Source organism: Diadema antillarum, unplaced genomic scaffold (genome assembly GCF_040938485.1).
Source record: "Diadema antillarum isolate AM-2024a unplaced genomic scaffold, OU_Dant_1.0 scf00000039, whole genome shotgun sequence".
In the NCBI taxonomy this organism is placed as follows: domain Eukaryota; kingdom Metazoa; phylum Echinodermata; class Echinoidea; order Diadematoida; family Diadematidae; genus Diadema; species Diadema antillarum.
The window spans coordinates 1,226,619-1,248,382 of record NW_027270928.1 but is presented as its reverse complement, the minus strand read 5'-3'; the positions used below and the strand labels follow the sequence as shown (position 1 = coordinate 1,248,382).

Genomic DNA, 21,764 nt, shown 5'->3' with positions numbered 1-21,764 from the left:
AGGGGATGTAAGGATTTTCAGATGCAGCCATCAAAATATTATTTTCTTTTCCTTTCTACCTGCCATCCAGAGATTTGAAATAACCTCAGACACTCGAGTCAAGTGCTTTCTGTGCCTTTCCTGATAAAAATCGTAAATCTCTGGTGCATTTAGAGATGACCAAACTGATTTAGTGCGAGCATTCAATGTGATTTCTACAATCGTCAAGAATGTCAACGCTGTGCCGCAGGGTATTGTTCAATACACACGTCTTTCAGTCCCACTAACCGATTTTTACGTAGCATTGTCATCATTGTATCATTTTAATGATAAATGCATGTTCAGTACTTTCACGAAATAGTTCAGAGATTTTTCCCTTTACCTTATTTTTTTTTTTGTCTTCCACGCCGTACATTCTGTCAGAAAGGTTACTTATTTTGTGTTTTTTTTTTCTAGACTTATTTGCTTCTCTCGTGTACTTTTCACGTCTTTTGTGTCAACAAGGTCTTTCATGAAATAAAAAATTATCTTGAACTTTGTGGTTAACGGGGAAAACTGTTAGCCACTTTCCTTGTTACTAGCCGATGTATCTATAGGTTACCGCGCACAAAATACACACTTAGTTTTAAAAAAAAATACACTAATTCTGTATGTATGGAATTGTATGTATAGCATAATGTCAGTGCTGAAACTGCAAATTATTATCCCTGTTTGTAGTGTTGCTTCGTAAATGTAGAAAAAAGAAGAAGACTTGTCTAAGTTGTAGTGTACTTGTATGTTTGGGTGTGATGCAGTGTTAATAATGACTAGAGTATTCCACGAGCATAAAAGCCTGAATGTGTATATGTGTTGGTGTGTATGTGTGTGTGCGTGATCAAAACAAGCTGAAAAATGAATGTAACAATTTTTCCTCAACAACTTTTGTTTTTCCATGAAAATCCAGAATGGGACAATGAATATTTTGGGACAAAAATTATCATTCTGAGATCGAATATCCAAACTGAACATTCGAAAAGCCTCAGAAAATAAAACAAAAAACACTTGAACTAAGTCCAATTGCGCAGTGCCATGTGACGTCATACGACATACTTTTGCATAGAGTGTACTAGTCTTCCATGCAACAGTGGCTGAAATTTCTGCATTTTTTTCAATTAATTGTTTAAAATGGAGGAATCTTAAAGAAAATCGGAAGCAGAATTGACTGAAGAGGACACTGATGAGCTAACTAGTAAAGAAGAACTGCCCAGAATTCGGACTTGATCAAACTATAAAGCAAATTCCACAAAATTTCTTCTTCTTTTTTAATGAAAAGTACACATTTCCTCCTCTTGATACTGATATAAAGGCAATATGATATTCTCCCTGCTTTCTTATAGAGTTTGGTCAAGAGCTCTTCATTGTGCCAGAAAAATGAATGACATTTAATTTCCTTTATATTTCTTAATATCGTTATCAATACGTGACGTCACAAAGTATTGTAGTCTTCACATCCAGCAATGGCTGCTCCCCAAACTGCAAGGAGGGCATTTCATCAAGAGTTTGGTTAATGAAAAGTACACATTTCCTCCTCTTGATACTGATATAAAGGCAATATGATATTCTCCCTGCTTTCTTATAGAGTTTGGTCAAGAGCTCTTCATTGTGCCAGAAAAATGAATGACATTTAATTTCCTTTATATTTCTTAATATCGTTATCAATACGTGACGTCACAAAGTATTGTAGTCTTCACATCCAGCAATGGCTGCTCCCCAAACTGCAAGGAGGGCATTTCATCAAGAGTTTGGTCATATTTCTTTATTTCTGTCAGATTTGCTCTCTGCCAATCAGATTCAATCTATTGTATAGGATTTCAGTAGCTTATAACAGTTTGTCAGAAAACAAGTATCTGACAAAACGCTTCATGAAATGCTCCCAGAACTTCATAATTTGAAAATTCGCGTAAACAGGTGGAATTAGCTATGTTTTCATTGGTTGGATGTTTCGAGATTTTATTGCAGTTATTACGTTATAGCCGACCTTGTTGTACGAGAACAGCGTAAAGGAGACACACCATTGCTCCTGCTCCTGCGACAATTACAGACCGGATCCGCTATGTATTTATTCTAGATTCTGTGAATGCTTTATTCACAAAAGTTGCCAAAGCTTGTCACAGGGGCTTGCCCTGCCCGCAACAACTAAGCGAAATCTTGCCTAAATGGAACTTAAAGGCATGGTTTACCATTTGCAGAAGAAACAAAAAACCCAGCGTTAGTGCTTTTAAGTTCTAGATTGTGAGTTAGGAATAGAAACTATACCAAAATAAATTTGAATCCGTATAATCGATGTTAAGCATCGTTAAATACATAAAATGTGAACAATAATGTCATAATATAAATGTTGCCAGACTAAACCGTCTACAGTTATGGTTTAATGAGGAAAATACTGATATCTCTTTATATTTTAGGTTTTTTTTTTGGCGAAAATTTTATATGGTAGGACGTTTGTGATACAACAGACCTACGCATTATGCATAATGTGATATCTTGAACATATTTTAAATCACCGTTCCCAAAGGTAAACAAGACCTTTAACGGAAGGGAGCAGGTCACTGAAATTCTTCATTACTCGGGTTTTGGAAAAGAAGCATTTATTAATTGTAACAAAATTATTGAAGAATCTAAACGGTATATTGCTCGGGTCTTATTTTCTCCAAGAACTTAAGGGTTATGTGGGGTTAGGATTGTGATAGGGTTCTTATAGGTTAAGTTTGATGCCAGGATCACGATTAGGGTCAGTCAAGATCAGTGTTTTATGTTTGTGGGTAGAATTCATGCTTGCTTCATATCATGCAGATATTTCATGGGAGCAATAGTCGAAGGAGCAATTGTCATGGAACCAACGTAACACATTGAATTGAAAAAAAAAAATAAGGAAGGCGATTTTTTTTCCCGTTTGATATCTCATATTCCCAGTACAGTATTAGGCATGTGTATTCGCGAACTTCAATGACTGCGTCTATCCTTCAATTGTCACTGTGGGAATCTCTGCAACGCGGGTTCGTGTTTGAACAGAGTTAATCATGTGAACAATTTTCATCTTTTCTGGGTGGGTATGATTCATCTTTTCTCGATGTGTATGGACACTTTGTATGTGCCATTTGAATGTGAGGAAATTCAAAATAAAATGAACAATTTTGTCTTGATTCAAATTCTCGTTGAAGTTACTCCAACTTTTGACTGTTGTACAGTAAAACTGTAGACAAATACGAATATACCAGCCACTAAACTAACGTTCCACAATTTAAACCATAGCCCTTTAAATTGCTGCAAACGTGTGCAGTATTTTGTTGCATTGTTTGCATTTCTTTATTTCAAACCCCTCCTGATTGCAAAGTCCAAAAGTCGTTCAAAATAGACCAGTTTACAAGTTGGCAAAACATTTTGAGTGTAATTATGGAGGGGAGGAATGCTAAAAAAAAGGCGATGATTGTATAGGGTGCCCCCAAACGATGGTTGATAAGGCCTGTCATAAGATTTGCTTTCTATTATACATGGACATAATTATAAAAAAAAAAATAACAATCATTACGTTGGTTAAGATTTACCGCTCTCAATCAGGACTTCTTAATGCAAAAAGATGCTCACAATATTATACTCAAGCTCTTATTACCGCCCCACTACTTCGCGCAAGCTCGAATATAGGACTGAAAATTATGCCTATTTTAGTCTTTGTCAATAATCGCTCCAAACATGCAGCTATACTGGTGACATCCCCGTCAATAAACTATGGGGGTAGCTGCAGTATTAGTGGATGCAACTCTCAAACAGAGGTCCCGAATTCAAAGCCTGCTAAATGTTAACATCCTTTTCTGTACCCATGATGTCCCTCTCCACCACCCGTATATATATATATATATATATATATATATATATATATATATATATATATATATATATATATTGTACTTGCTCCGCGTATTGGCAGTTCTAGAAATAGCAATAATAATGTCACAATAGAGGAATGCATTAAATGCCAATCTTGATTTTAATTAAAAATCCGAATTTTCGTGGGTCCTCCCCCTTCCTCAGGGATGACAGTGCGAAGGGGGAGGACCACCACCACCCATGAGGGACAACTATATATATATATATATATGTATGTATACATGTATATAGTTGTCCACATGTTGGTGTAATACATGTACTAACATCAAGAACACTTGAGAAAAAGCGAATCGCTCGAAAGTTTGTGTGCCAAAATAAGCTATATATATATATATATATATATATATATATATATATGTATGTATACATGTATATAGTTGTCCACATGTTGGTGTAATACATGTACTAACATCAAGAACACTTGAGAAAAAGCGAATCGCTCGAAAGTTTGTGTGCCAAAATAAGCTATATATATATATATATATATATATATATATATATATATATATATATACATATATATATAATATACATATACATGTATATATATACCTATATTACCTACATAGCCTATGAAGTATACGTCTATATGTATATTATACACACATATATGATTAAGAAATGTATGTATGTATATATCCAATAGATAAAGGCAAAGATCTACGAAAACAACATCTCGAAAATAGTCCCACCCTTACAATTAACTACTAGCTATAACCAAGAATATTGTGTTTGGAGACGTCGTGCCTAAACTATGGCTATATGTATATCAATGTCTCTGTCACCCCTTTGACTTTAGCAACAATACGATGGAAAACATATTATAAGTTTCAGCTCACAATTTAAACAAGCATCATTCCGTAATATTCAATCTAAACTTATCACTATGAAGGTGAAAATCACGTGCCCAAGATCGACTGTAAACAAAAAGAGTATAGGGCTGGTTACACAAACTAGCGGAAGCTTAACTATTTGACTAAAAAAGAATACAAGCAGGTTAAAGACATATTAAACAACTGTTTTATGACTCTGCCACAACCACTTTGCGCATAATTCTTCACCATAAAAATGACCCGCTTCAAATGGATTCAGCAAAAAGAGCTTCATCCTTGGTATATCAAAATTATTCAGACTTAAATTATTTACCATTCCTAGAAATATTCACTGAAATAACCCACTTCAAATGAATCCAGCGAGAAAATGTTTGGTATTAGATTGTTCAAGGCTTAAAAATAAACTTATCAACTCTATTGATTGTCACTAAAATGGCTTAGGCTACTTCAAATAATTCGAGAAATAAAATTTCATATATATTCTTGGCATCAGGTTGTCCTAGACTTCATATCATTTACCAATTCTGTTTTAGTTTAAACGTTTATATCAAAACATTTTTGATACCACATTGATATTGTGTGTTCATTTTGATGGTGAAAGGAAAAAAAAAAAGAATAATATCACAGAATATTGTGTTGACGTCCAACCACACAACATGGGTGTTCAGTCATGTGATCAAAGGGCTTCACTTTTCAAGCAATCACACATAATGTAAAACAAAATATTACAGTTAAAACGTCCGGACTCCCATTAGAAAAAAAACCCCAAACAAACAAACAAACAAACAAACAAACACACAAACAAACAAACAAACAAACAAACAGACAGACAAAACATTTGCTGCATCAAATTTTCCTCAAGCTCCTCCATAGGAAACACTGCAACACTAAAATAGAGAAATCTCCCTTTACTTCGGAATTACGGCTGAAGAACACACTGTGCTATTTTGTACGATGATCGCCACGAACTAGTAGTCCAGTCAAAATAGGGTTTCACCCACCACTAATTGCAACAGTAGGAATTCCACTGCAGTGCATCTTGTTATGGGCTCCGAAACACCATACTAAAAGTCCCAAGAAATCCAGTGGGGCAAATCGGCTAAATTTGCATAATATGCAAATTAGCTCACATAGTTATAAAGATGCAGTGTTTCCATGAAAACTAGGCTTTTAGGATTCAGATTGGAACACCGAAAGTGTTGAAACCTATGTTTGTAATGTCAGTTAGTGTGATGCAAACATTTCCATGCACATTGTCTGGACCTCATTTGCATAATATGCAAATTAGCTCCCATAACGATAAAAAATACAATGTTTCCATGGAAATTAGGCTTCTAGGTTTCAGATTGGAACACGGAAAGTGTTGAAACCTATGTTAACAATGTCAGTTAGTGCGATGCAAACATTTCTATGTACATAGTCTGGGCTTCATTTGCATAATATGCAAATTAGCTCCCAAAATGATAAAAATACAGTGTTTCCATGAAAACTATGCTTCTAGATTTCAGATTGGAACACCGAAAGTGTTGGAACCTATGTTTACAATGTCAGTTAGTGCGATGCAAACATTTCCATGTACACAATCAGACCCTCATTTGCATAATATGCAAATTAGCTCCCATAACGATTAAAATAGTGTTTCCAAGAAAACTATGCTACTAGGTTTCAGATTGGAACACCAAAAGTGTCGAAACCTCAGTTAGTGCGATGCAAACATTTCCATGTACATAATCTGGACCTCATTTGCATAATATGCAAATTAGCTCCCATAATGATAAAAATACAGTGTTTTCATGAAAACTACGCTTCTAGGTTTCAGATTGGAACACCGAAAGTGTTGAAACCTATGTTTACAATGTCAGTTAGTGCGCTGCAAATATTTCCATGTACATAATCTGGGCCTCGTTTGCATGATATGGAAAGGGTACCGAGCCAACGGACTATTCAAATGCTTCAAAGCGCCCGATATGAGCATATTAAGAGTGTTCAAATGTGATATTTCAGTTTCTCTTCACCAAAAATAAACTCTACAGCATTAGTAACCTAGCATGAATAATATTACGCAAATTACAATTTTGTCATCAGACAGATAATGATAGCTAATCCATCAATAACGTAGAATCAAAGTACGAAATTAAACAAGTGTCAACATCTATAACTCCAATTTTGTAATGAATGAACTCTATTTGGAGGGTGATTTATTCGAATCTTGATGATTCAGCTCTTGCATCCTTGAGGGTTTTGAGATATTGAAGATGGCCAGTCAACTTTGGGAAACCCTGTGGGTAGTGCCCAAAGTTACCCCTATCGATAATTATCGACACGACCAATTACAGAACATGCATCAACCAACGCGATTTCGGTTGTTCTAAGCGTACATTTTTTTTTTAAAGTCGTTCGGCCGTCTAGCAAAGACTCTTTTATTTCCATGAAATAGAATTGGCACTGACAGCGGAGATATTTTTCTACAATGTGTATATCTTTTTGAATAAAAGGTGGTGCACAGTCAAAGCGACTCGCAGGGAGGTACCCAAATTTATCCCTATACCCTCACGGCCCGGTACAAAACATAATCATACGCACGTGAATACAGCTGTTTGAAGCGAAAAAAACTCTATAACGTCCTTTTTGTTTCATTTATCCATTAAAATTCAGTGAAAGTTATAGAAGAATTATTGTTTCACAATATCTATAAGGTAAAAATAGTTCACATACGAGGGCAACCACGTGGAGGGTACCCAAAGTTACCCCTTCCGAAGGCAGTCTAAGACATGCAATGATCATGTACCGACGCAAATACATAATTATGTTCTAAAAGTACATGCCTTTCAACAGTCCTTCTGGTCCTCTAGCAAAGAAACTTTTATTTAATGAAATTCAATGAGGTTAACAGAAGATATATTGCTCTGCAATTTTGACTTACACTGGCATAGTTAAAGTGGTGACCATTCGAAGGGAGCCTCCTATATGGGAAGTGCCCACATTAATTGCCTCTATACATGACCTTATAACGCAAATACCAACGCAATTACAGTCGTTCAAAAAGTGCATGTCTCAAAAAGTTTTATGACTATCACTTGAGTTTTATGACTATGTATAAATATTTATAAGGTGCTATACAATCATTGTACATTCTTTTCATCCTACATAGTTTTACGCACCTCATTTTCTGTTCCAAAAAAAGTGATGTCTATTGTCGAAAAATGAAATAAAAATTGAATTGAATAATTTATTGTATTGAATTTAATTCCTGCCATATCAAGACACTTTTATTTCTATAAAAATTGCCGGGGTAAAGATAAAATAACAACATTGATCTACAATATCTATACAGTACAAAGGGTTCACTTGCAGAGACCACCTTGTGGGAGGTGCTCAAAGTAACCCCGTGCATCCTAAAGGCAGTGAAAAACGTGGTACAATATTCAACCGCGAAAAATGTTCCATGGGTACATGCCTCTGAAAAGTTCTTCCGCCTGTATAGCACATACGCTTTTATTTTCGTTAAAATGCAATTAAGGTAATAGGGGACGTTGCTGTACAATATCTATTTTGTCAAAAAGGTGGACATTCAAACGCAAGCCCTTGGGAAGTGCCCAGATACTCCTACCCTGACCGTCGTGGTCCCAAAACAGGTTAACAAAACATGCATTATATGCCAAATCAAACTCAGTTGAACATGCATATAGAAAGTCGTTTTGCCGGGTGGTAAATAAGACACTTTACTTTTCATGATTTTTGAATGGTAGAGACACTGCTTTACAATAATCATATAGTCAAAGGGATGCACATTCAAAGGCAACAGAGTGGGATGTGTTAAAAGTCATTTAACCCCCAGGGCAATATAGGAAACATGCACTACCACATAGCACGAATATGTTCCAATATACCATGCCTTCATATAGTCGTTACGGTTGTACAGCAATTGCCCTTTTGTTTTCAAGAAATGCAATTTAATTACAAGAAGAAAAATTGCTCTACATTAACTATTATTGTCAAAAGGGTGAACAATTATCCAAAGCAATCCCTTAAGAAGTGTTCCAACATTGCACCTCCGCTCAAGCCTCGTAATTACAACGCAAGGATACTATGAACGCAAATACCGACGTTCTTTCGTGCATGAAGTAGTTCCGGCAATACTGTTACAGTTACACACTTTTATGTCAGTGACTGTCGTGGAAATGATAGAAAAAGCATTGCTTCACAATATCTATGCAGTGAGAGGATGCACATTAAATGTCAATCCTGTGGGATGTGCCCCAAAGTACACCACCCTCGTGGCAATATAGAAAACATTGAATATCATTAACGCGAATACTATGTGTACCAAACGTACATGTTTTCAAATTTCGATCGCGCCGTACATTAAGGGCACTTTTGTTTTCAAAAATATGTTTTAGTTAATAGAGGAGACATCGCTCTACAATATCCATATTGTTAAAAGGGTGAACATCAAAAGACAATCCCTTGGGAATGGTCCAAAGTTACATCTACGCTCATGCCCCCTTAAGACAAAACACAGATATTAGCAACGCAAACACCATTGTTCTATAAAGCATGTATGGTTTTAAAAGTAGTCCCGGCAATACAGCAAATGCACTTTTTATCAATGAAAATTCATGGAAATGATAGAAGAGGCTTAACTTTACAAGATCCATAGAGAGAAGAGGATGCACATTAGACGACAACCCTGTGGATGTGTCAAATAATATTCCACCATCACGGCAATATAGAAAACTTATTGTCATAACAACGGGAATATATATATGTTCCAAACTTACATGTTTCTAAAATTCCATCGTGCCGTATATCGAAGGCACTTTTGTTTCCAAGAAATGCAACTAATTAATAGAGAAGACATTACTCTACAATAACTTTATTGTCAAGAGGATGAACATTCAAAAGTAATCCATTGGGAAGTGTCCAAATTTACACCTACGCTCACGTCCCCTTAGTGCAAAACACAGATATTAGCAACGCGTATACTGTTGTTCTAGCGTGAATGGTTGTAAAAGTAGTCCCGGCAATACAGCAAATACAATTTTCATCGATGACAAGTAATGGAAATGATAGAAGAGACTTAACTTTACAAGATCTATACAGTGAAGAGGGTGCGCATTAAACGGCAACCCTGTGGGATGTGCCAAAAAACAACCCACCCTCACAGCAATATAGAAAACATATAATATCATAATAATGCGAATAATATGTTCCAAACGTACATGTTTTCGAAATTCGAAATGCCTTATAGCAAAGGCACTTTTGTTTCCAAAAAATGCAACTAATAAATAGAGGAAAAATTGCTCTACAATAACTACATTGTCAAAGAGGTGAACAATCAAAGGTAATCTCTGGGGAGGTGTCTAAATGCACGCCTACGCACACCCCTTTATTACGAAATACAGATATTAGCAACCCAAATACATTTGTTCTAGCGTGAGCGGTTTTAAAAGTAGGTCCGGCAATGCAGAAAATACACTCTTATATAAATGAAAAGTCACGAAAATGATAGAAGAAGATTTGCTTTATAAGATGTACGCAATAAAGAGGGTGCTTATTGAAGGGCAATCCTGTGGCGTGTGCCCCCAAAGTGCCCTTTATTCACTTGGCAATATAGAAAACATATAATATCATATAGCGCAAATATATATGTTCCAAACGTACATGCTATCAAAATTCGATCGTGCCTTATAGCAAGGGTACTTTTGTTTCCAAGAAATGCAATGTAATCAATGCAGGATACATTGCTTTACAGTACTTACATAGTAAAAAGGGGTGCACATTAAAAGCGGCCCCTTGTGAGGCGCCCTAAGTTACCCCCTCAACCCCGCGTCCCCATATGCAAAACGCGCGTTATGCCAACGTGAGTACTGTTGTTATGAATGTACTCTTACAGCTACCGCTAATTTGCATTTTATGTAAATTATTTTTGTATGACCAATTCGAAAAGGCATCCATCGTGTTCATTGACCTACAAAATATAAGTTTACACATTTAAATCTTTAAAATTGGATAACGGGAAGCTAAGATCTGTCAATTTTCTCTCATTACAGGTGCTAATTTGCATATTATGCAAATTTTACTATTTTGCCCCACTGGATTTTTTGGGACTTTTAGTATGGTGTTCAGGAGGCCTCAACGACTTGCACTGCAGTGAAATTCCTACTGTTGCAATTAGTGGTGGGTTACCCCCTAAAAAGCGCTAGATTGACTGGACTATAGGGGGTCGCCGTGATGGTGAAGCGAGCGAGCCGCCGGTGAAAAAAAAAAATAACAAAACAAAACAAAAACATACATCTAGCGTGATCGATTGACCGATCGACCGATCGATTTCACTCGGCAGACACAAAGGGAGCGTAATTGCGCTAGTTAATGAGACAATAGGTCAGCGGCACTCAACCCTGGCGTCTGGTCCATGCTGGATTTTTCTTCTCACCGTATTATAATCATAGCCACTGACTGAAAGCCCTTCAGTGAGATGCATGCTCACGTGTATCAACTTGTTGAATTTAGAAATCATCCTAGTTTGTGGCTCTTCTATACACCTGATTTCTCCGGGGATTTCACCCATATTTATTTATACGCCAGTCAGTCAATCATGCCTTTCGTCACTTAGTGATCGAGCGAAGGAGAAATGTCCAGCGTTGGTCCCATTTTAAAACTTGTTGTTTTCCTCTCAGTAAGCTGTTTTAAACTACTCGAAGTAATCAGCGTGGAGTTTTGATTCGCGCTTTGTAATCACCACAATATTCCTTTTACATGATTTTTATCATTTTTTGTATCTTTTTTCTACGAAGTTTTCCTTATTTCAACGCCTTTTCCCCCCACAAACACGAAACTTAGCAGCATCATGGTAAAACTTCAAGTGATTTCGATTTTTTCGGGTGTAAAATTCTAACAATGTATCAATAAAAAGGCCTTCTAAAATCACAACAAAAATTAGAAAGAGATTTCAATCAATTTGTTACGTAGCTGTAAAAGACAACGGAAGGGTCACCGACATTAGGGTTGTTTTAAAATGAAAGTCATCTTATCTATAAAGGCTTCACTTTTTAATTATACGAGAGTATGAAGTGTAAAGTCATGATCATATACCTGTTATCTATCTATTATAATAAGAGGTTTAAGCGTTTAGTTTTCTTTTTAACTATAGGCCTACTGATATAGGCTGGAGCACTATATTATTTTCTATATAATCTAATGAAAATCATTGTGTCAGGGCCATCTACACACATCATCCATATATATATAGAGGCCTCACGCTCCTAATTCAACTCGCGCATTGCCTACAGGGAAGGCAGTACAAAGATGAGGTAATGTTATTTTCTACAAAAAAAAAGTCATTAAAAATCAGTCAAGTGGAAACTTGCCACCTGTGGTGGTGTTTGACATTGCTTGAGGACATGAGCTTCTGCAGGCTATGAAGAATTTTGAATGAATCAGGGGTTTTGTATTTTTAATGAATTTTTATTGATATATGAGGTAATTTGCTATTTTTATAGTTTTTGAGAGTGACTGGATGACTAGTCTCGTATGGAGGCTCTTAACTTTTTTTTAGAGTTGGAAAACATCCCAAAATATGTTGCTTGCTTGAAAGCAGAGAAAATTTTCCTTCATCTACTTCAATAAAAAAAAATTCTATGATTCGATTGATTTTTTATGATTTATGGAATATACTGCATTTAACACAGGTTTCTATGGGAGCCCGGAAAAGGAGCGTGAGGCCTAGATGTCACACAGCGTGTTCTGAAATAGCGCCCTGTGTGTGTGTGTGTGTGTGTGTGTGTGTGTGTGTGTGTGTGTGTGTGTGTGTGTGCGTGTGTGTGTGTGGTTTATGTGCTCATACGTGTGTGTGTCACCGTGGCGTCACTGTACCCAGAAGTAGGCGTACCCCACCGGAAGAAGATAGCACAATACAGTATTGTACTGAAATTGTTTGGCGCCAAGATACTATCACATCCCAATAGTGTTTTCTCATTGATCGCTAAGTTTGTCTATTTTTCCATTGAATACCAGGTATCAAACGGTCAATTTGTCACATACTTAGATGAATGGCGATTGGCGTTGCCTCAAACACAATCCACTTCCGGAAGTAACTTTAACTTGCCCGTCAGAAATTTGCGGTTAGCTCACACAAACCTTCATCATCAAACCTGTAGCGTAGTCACTCTGTTTGGTATACAGAGGCTCTGTTTTCTTTTTTGTTGTATTTGCGCCAGATTTTCCCATTTCTCATGTCAAAGTGATCTTATAAGAACTCGTGTATGAACATTGACACGTTGTTTCCTGCTTTAGAATCAAAATAGTTTTTTTTTTTGTATATACAACTTAAAAAGAAATTAACTAGAAAAAGAGCATAGGGATCCTATACAAAATTACGGAGCAGCGGTGCGTGTAGAATTACGATGGCTGAAGTGACGCGCTGTGAAACAACTGTTATTATGGTATCGTTATTGCAATGTATTGTCCATGACGCTATACAGAATTGAATTTGATATTTCGTTTGAACACGCGTCATTAAAATCAAACAAACATGCACATTATACACATAGTAACTAGAAAATAGTAAAAGGAGCTACAGGATTGTCAGCCCCAGCACTTACGGCAAAAAAAAAAAACACAAAAAAAGCAAACAACAAACAAACAAACAGCAAAAAACAAAGAAAAAGGACAAAAAAAAAACCCCAACAACAAATAAAACGACCCCCCCAAAAAAAAAATAACCATGACTTGCTGATGGTTCCGCCCAACATCCGTCCAGTCGAAGGAATGTATAATGTGTGTGTTGTTTATGTGTGTGTGTGTGTGTGTGTGGGGGGGGGGGGGTCCAACACAAACACTACCCCCCCCCCCCAATGTCGGCATGAATGAATGATTGGTAATTTGGGGGTCTAGGTTTACGAGCCTACCTCGGATCTGATCTGTTCGTCTATACGCGCAGACGTCTGAAGTTCATTGTGTTCTGACGATCGTAACCTTGCACGCTCTCAGTCGACTCACTAGATTCTTCACACACGTATAGGACGGCGCGCGCTTATCGCCGCGTGTTACATCGGCATATTCTATCTCCGCACGACTGACGATTCCTTTTTCGAGAAAATGTAATTCCGCCTGAACGATCGTCTGCAAAGAACGTGGCACGGAGTGCGTGACGGCGCAGTTTAAATCCCCTGCGCCTGGAGCGACGTGGGAGAAAGTCAAGAAAAGAAGAAAAGACGCTGGAGTCTAGGTTATTACCATCCGTCGCCCGCCAGCGTATATCCTGTATCGCTTCAAGAAAACAGACTGGGGATAATATTGCGGGGATAAGAAATGCTAATGTCACAGTGCTTTCGCCCTCGTGTTTTGTTTAGCACACGGTGACGACCCCAGAATACATCCAACCTTGTGGAGCGAGGGAAGCCGTCTACGCATTATGCACTGACTCGCATGCGGGGGATGTCGCCTTACACGTCGTGTATAGATATCTGTCTCGGACACTTTACGCTGTTGGTAGTAGGTTGAAGTGGCAGCCGGTCTGCCTTCAGGAGGAAAACAAACTCTGTACTACCGGAGCTAGTGCATGGTTTTGCGGAAGTTTCCGCGATTGAGCGCACATCGAGGAATATTGACCGCGTGCAAATATATTGAACGCAATACACCCTGTATCTGCAGTGTGCCTATCTTTTCTTTTGAAGTATTTTGGATGCCAGTACAGAGCAATACAAGATGATTCCAATGAAACTGTTCTGCTACTCAGCCATAACGCTATGCTTCAACGGCGCCGTCCTACGCCGCTACTTGCGGGAGGAGCTAATGCTGGCGTTCCCATACACGTTCTTTATTCTGCTGCCCACAATCGCCCAGCCGCTCTGCCAACTGTTTTTGGGCGGATTTTGCGGGGTCACTGTTTTTGCCATCGCGTGCTACTACTTATACAGGAACTTGCCTCAGCAGTGTCTAGAAGCCAGAGGCAAGGTGGTATTCATTACAGGTAAGTCAGTGGCCGCGAATTCATCGGTGACTGCACTAGATAGATATGGAGTATAGGCAAGTTGAAGCCATATACGTGTGTGTGGCCAATACACCCAGCTGGGGAGCTGGAATGCATTTGATATGCCTCAACAAACATGGACACTGGTAGTTCGGCTAATACACTCAATATATAATACGTGCAGTATATTAGTTCATGATGCTTCGCATTGTGCGAGCTTCACAGAGAAAAGAAGAAAAAGAAAGAAGAAAACCTTCCTACGTCGAAGACATGGTTTCATTGATTGTCAATGCATCTCTACAACGCTAGGTGCAGTGGTTAAGGAAGTGAGGATTTCACACAGGAATTAGGCGAGGCGTTAATCGAGATATGAACAAGCCAATGATTTCAAGTTGCAAAAAGACTGAAAGCATAAAACGTGCATGAATAGGGTCTCACATGCATGCCGTTTCAGATTTGCGACCTGGAGCAGCTATATAGCAGATGCTGCACTCATCAACCGCCCTTCTGTCATTCACCGCAGTAGTGGGGAACAAGGTTCAAGTTATATCATTGATATGGGTATCCGGCATAACCCTGCGCCCATCAAAATTAATATACCGATACAGCGGGTAAATTTGGGCTTTTATGTTCCTGAAAATGTTATCAGCTATTATACCTTGGTTATTTGATGGTAAGGAAATCTGACATTTGCTATGAAATAATTGTTTCAATAAGATATTAAAGTATTCCTTGAAGTAGTTCGTTCAAGTCACATCCAAATTAATGAAAAGGGACATCGTATTGCGGGAAATATCATCCGTATTTGTTTAAAACTGAAAAAAAAACCCCACTCCTACTATGTCTCAGTAAAAGAACTCCCTTTGTCGATTTCTATGTCACTTCCTCTTGATTGGGACACTAGTCTTCGTTTAAAAGAATCATAATTATCCCCTTTCATGAAGTTTTGTTATATGATGCTATTAATTTTGATAGTTATCGCAATGTGTTATGCTGTAAGCTTTATCATAATACAATGTAGATACTGTGTTGAGTGCGTTTTGTGGTCTCCTCTTTCTTTCTTTCTTTCTTTCTTTCTTTCTTTCCCGAGTTGTATTTACTAGTGATCTTACAGGGTTTGTCCTACCTGCAAATATTTTGCACTGTATTTTTGAGTTGGCATTCGTCAATCAGAGCTCCGTCCATAGAGTAAATGTCTCTGATCTGCTGGTAGAGCGAACAAACACATAATTATGTCTTTATACACAATATATATGCCTGCATATACAATTGGATTTCATATGTGAAAAGGAAATTTATGAACGAAACATACATGATATGTACGCATATATTTGCGTCATATTACATTATGTTGCATATAGAGGCTTATATTATATACAATATGAACATAAAATTGATATATCGGTATATATTTTCTGAATTTAATGTACCGATTTGTAAACCAACTCCGAAATTCTCCCCTATCTTGACTGGGGAAATTACAAACGACATCTGCGACGAGACAAATCATCTTCATATTGCTTATCATTTGTTATCTTTTTAAAACTGTTATAACAGACATAGCAATTGCATCATTTTCTTATAATGCAATAGGGATGAAAACTGCCTAAGCAAAGCGCTGTAAATCAGTCAGTCGATCGCTGAAGACAATTTGAGACAAAGAAAAGGATTTCTATAGTTTTACATCGCCATCAAATTCGTTATAGTAACCAAATTGCATGACGTGATGTAAATTGATATGATTCTAGGTCGTTTGCTTTTTGTTGACCTGTCAACCCCACTTATAGTAATTATAATTTCATTTACATCAGTGAAACATATTGAAAAGCATTGAATGAATAGGTAGCCGCACATAGATAGAAAGACGGGACTTCATTTCAAAAGATATGACGGTGCTCTTTACATCCGCCTTACAGTTCAATGGAGACCCCCTCCCCCCCCCCCCCCCCCCCAACAAGCATAACAGCAAATGAAAACGAAAGCTCGGAATCTCGGGAAGGCGTGCATGTGTGTGTCTGTGTGTCTGTGTGTGTGTGCACATAAAAATAGGCTAGTGGTATACTAGTACTCGATATCATTCTGACAGCCTGGCTTTGGTAGCTTATGAACAAAGGCTTCTCCATGACGTATCGCCGTGGTTCATGGTAAGCTGAGAGCTAATACTGCTCCGAGCTTTTGTACTACACCGGCGCGTGGCAATTTCGCCTTTTGATCAATTTACGCTCGATTTATAGAGTTGATCTTAGGGAAAACGATCACCCTTAATTCAATTGTCACTTCCTAAACATTTAGTGCAGGGTAGCGTTAAAGTGTGTTAGGGGTCATGAGAACTTCTCCATAGTCCCAGCGGTGCTATTTTCGTCAACCCTTATTGCTCTGAATTTATTCACTCTTTCTTTTTCCTTGATTATAATACAGCCATGGGTCCTCGATGACTTGTGTGTAAAGGAATGCGTATCTGATGTAAAGGGAGTCAGTCGCTGTCTTGTTTAGCATTAATGTTGGTGTTTGTATAGGTTTTCATATAGGCCTGCAATACAACCCGCATGCATGCTTTTAGTATTAGTCATTGTCCACACGATAAGTCATCTCACAAATGGATTAACCAGTCATTCCTTGAAGACATATACTTGAATGCACTCAGCCACCAATTCAGAAGTCCGGTAATGGGATGCCAACTATAGATCCGTATAGATTCATCTGTATTCATCTTTATGTTGATATCCTTGTGTGTGTGTGTGTGTGTGTGTGTGTGTGTGCGTTTGTGTGTGTGTTCGTGTGTGCGTGTGCGTGTGTTTGTCTTCCCGTTTTCACGTTGACATTTAATGCCTTATAAGGTCGGGAAATATTATGCATCTTTGATTCCTGAGCATTAAACCCTTCTCTGCAAAATGCCACCATGTTATTTCTCTTTTTTAATGTTTTTTTATTTCTATACACATTTTCGCCATACAACACGGGGATCTTATGGATAGTTACTGACACAATTATACCTGAAGAATTTTCCTTGATGATATATGAAATGCGGTACCAATACCGTTGAAGACCCTGCTTTCATTAACCCTCCAGAAGCGTCTGCAATATTGTTGTAGTTGTGGTTGACAGCCAAGTCCTTCTTCATTATGCTGGAAAATTAAATCATTTTGAATTCTGCTTGTGTAATCTTTGTCCTACAGTAACTATGTCATCACGAATTTTTGTATTCTTATATCCAGGGTTGGCAGTACAGAAATGTAAGGATTCATAACTTTTGAACAGATTGGTGGAATTTTCTCATACTTTAATGCCGTTATAACTTTGAATTCAGTCAATCTAAGCAAAATAATATGTGGGTTTCACTCCCATTTAAACACCCACATGTTTACTCGAATTATAGGTCCGGTCATACGGAAAACACCCAAACAAACAAACAACACACATACACACACACAGCAACAACAACCACGCACTGCAATACAGCAGCAACAGCAGCAACAACAGCAGCAGCAACAACGACAATATTCACCATCGAGCAGGTTCCAAACGTGACGGGATTGCAAGCTTCAATGCTGCTGTAAATCTGATTATTTCTATTTAAGTTTTAATGTAGCAATAAACCTCTCGCTGTTATTGTCTGCGCCTATAATAGAATGCTGCCCTTTTTATTTCGACCACCTCAACGAGTCGCCTCCTGAATGAAGTCACGTGATTCGATGTTATTCGCATCGCTCTGCATGCTAGTAATGCCTCAAGAATCCATTTAATGGAGTTCTATTGTCCCCCAGCAGCTATCCTGTATATGGCCAGCATGCTCTTGATTATGTTCTGGTTACCCCCCTTTTTCATTCTCTCATACCATACACTACTTGGGTGACATTTGGCGCTTTTTATAGTGTATAGATCTACCCCCCCCCAAAAAAAAAACAAAAAACAAACCCACGAAACCAACAAACAAACAACAAACAAAAAAGAAACAAACAAACAAACACACACACACACACACACACACCCACACACAAACCCCCCACAAAATGCACCGTGCCTCGAATGTGCCGTGAACAGAGTACAAAGTAAAATTCCATATAGTTAAATATGCACGTGAGTCGAACTGACATGAAGTCAAGTGTTTGGCAAAGTACACATTGAAATGTTCGCTTTATATCCTTCAGCAAGCGGTAGGACATATAGTTCTACTGCATATTGCTTCTGAAACCGTGCTGATAAATATCTTGCTAACACCAATACGAAATGTCGCGAACGGTGACTGGAGGTGTTTTACTTTCACATAACACGTTAAATTACGCAATTTCGGGTTCTTGCGGCGCTCACAATTAATATTCTTTTCTGGAATTCCCCGAAGGATGATCTGTAAGGTGCTCTTCGATAAGCCTTGAATCAATCCACAAGAATTATCTGCAACAAGATTGGAGCACGAACTCTATCAGATAAGTTCGTTTATACCTTCCCGTAATATATTTCCTATTCGATGATATTGCGGATATTGTCACTCTCAAATGCCAATTCGGAACGGACGAAATGTGCATGGTTACTGAGAGGAGCTTTTATAGAAGGGATATTCCATGCATACACTGCAAAAAGTCCGGTGTTAAATAGTGAACACCGAGCTGGTGTTAAATTTTCGGTGCTCATTTATGGTGTTAAATTAACACCTCCGGGTGTCACTTCCAAATTTTAAACTGTTTTTTGAAGAGTTTCTTCGTAACTGCACTTTTTGTTGATTTTTAATTTAAACAAGACGATCAAGAATTTTACATTAAAATACTAGATTTTGAAAAAATGTGAAAATAAATTTACGCCAAAGTAATACCAGCTGGTGTGGTCTCTTATTGAAGCTGGACGGGTGGTAAACCATTGATATTAACACCAACAAAATCACCAAATCAACACCATGTGGTGTCATTTTTGAATTAACACCAGTGTTGTCAAATTAACACCATCACGAAGTGTCAGGTGAACACTTTTCAACACCATCACAGTGCATTTTTTAACACCTGTGGGTGTGGTCCTTTATTGAAGTTTGATCGGTGTTAGATTTAACACCCGTGGTGTTAAATCTAACACCGATGTTTTTACAGTGTACTTCTACCTTACAGATAGACCAGCATGTAGGACGGTTTGCATTTGAAGTGTCAAAGCTTTGTGCAAGCTTATATGCACTATTACATAAAATGATATAGAGTGTTAGGGTGTGATAATAGATATACTATTATAGTAGGTTATACTCAGTATGCCGTCTCCTGCATGCAGCGGCGTCTTTAATCATGTAATACGTTAATGGGAAAAAGAAAAAAAAATGATTGTATGATAGACCCGCCTCCTCAAATATACGATTGGGAGCATCCTATTTTGCCCCCTCCCCCGTCGCTATTGTAATGCATCAACCTTCTGCCAGTAGATATTCATAATGATAACATCATATAGACGTGTGTTGCAAACTACATGTACACTGCCGTACTTAATATTCAGCCTTGACATCAGTCCAGTAATTCATAAGTTCATAAAAAAAGGGGGGGGGGAGGAAGAAGATTGATTCGACAGACCATTCGTATTTACTCCATAATATTATCATAAATATTTTGTTTATGAATCATGTGACTTTAAATCGGCCAAATCAACTCTGCCGTATTTTGACGGCGGAGAAATCACAGAACATAATTATGTAATATCAAGGAACATAAAGAATGATACTGTTATTTCTACGTAAGTGCAGTAAACAGATAGTCGAAATTAAGATAACTCATCCAGATGGTATTATGGATAAAGTCGAAACAGAAACTTCTCGATAGACTTAGTCAGCGGTACCGATGTTATTACACATGTGATGGTGCAGGATATGACACCAATGATACGTGTGTGTGTGTGTGTGTGTGTGTGTGTGTGTGTGTGTGTGTGTGTGTGTGTATGTGTTTGATTAAAGGGGTGATTTAGTTGATTTGGTTGAGATGGGGAATCAGATGTAAAATTTTTGCAAAAAATAATCTGAACCACTCATGTGAAATAAGAAAGTGTATGTAATATGTTATAATCTCTCTCTCTCTCTCTCTCTCTCTCTCTCTATCTATCTATCTATATATATATATATATATATATATATATATATATATAATTATATACTTGATAAAAATCGGCTTTGAAATAGCATAGATATCCAAAAACAAAGCAAAACAAAGTAGTCCTTATGTGAGGTGGGTCCCACCTTTTATTAAGGCCTGTTTGTTTTTGACATCTCAGCCATTTCAAAACAGAGTTTCATCCAATAAACATTTAATTCATCTTAGAATTGTATGTTCATTAACATTTCATAAATGGTTTCTAATGTATCATTTTTCAAAAGGTTAAGACCTAAATCCCCATCTGAACTAAAACTACATCGTCCCTTTAATTAAGGACGGCGTATAGCTATTCGCCTTCAGGTGGAAAAGGGTATTAATGGTAATAGGTCGCACTGCCAGTTATAACACGTTAAACAAGACTATAGTGATATTGACGTAATGGAATCCTGGTCATTGTTTTAACCCCATCTGTGCCAATAAGTCAAAATGTGCACAAATTTGACATAGATGCCTTTATGGAAAGGTAATTATGTGGTACGCAGGTGGTTGATGTATTTTGTTTGTTCTTGTGAGACTTTGTGTAGGACAGCCGAAAGTAAAACAGGTTGAGTATGATATGAAGGGTTTAATGGCAAAACGAGCTAACTCCACTCTTGTCAATTTGAGATATTTGCGATTAAACCTCCGAAAAACAAGAAATAAGTGAATATTGAATAGTTGTAATCACATCTTCTTTATTTTACCACGTAACGTATTAGCGGAAAGATTTCATTTTGCTCTATATGTGATGGTGGACTCACTCCATCATGTTTTAGAATAAGGCTTTACCCATTTTGCCGTCAAACGCTTTATAACGAATACATTGTATTTCTCATTACTCTGCACATTTTAGCTGCTGATAGCCTTCGAAATGTGAAAAGCAGTTTACACGTGGTATACCGTTACACTCTTCTGCTCAGCTGAACAAGGGCTGCCGTGAACTATACAATGTGGATATGTCGC

At 37.6% G+C, this 21,764-nt stretch overlaps 1 protein-coding gene across 1 annotated transcript in view; it reads left to right on the top strand.

Annotated features, from left to right (window-relative positions):
• The first annotated feature begins 14,444 nt into the window (after positions 1 to 14,444).
• The window catches only part of LOC139710886 (retinol dehydrogenase 16-like), a 33,107-nt gene continuing 25,787 nt past the window's right edge, over positions 14,445 to 21,764 (top strand). Inside the window, exon 1 of the mRNA XM_071622812.1 lies at positions 14,445 to 14,709. Coding sequence (XP_071478913.1) covers positions 14,445 to 14,709 — 265 coding nt within the window. The remainder of the gene's footprint in view (positions 14,710 to 21,764) is intronic.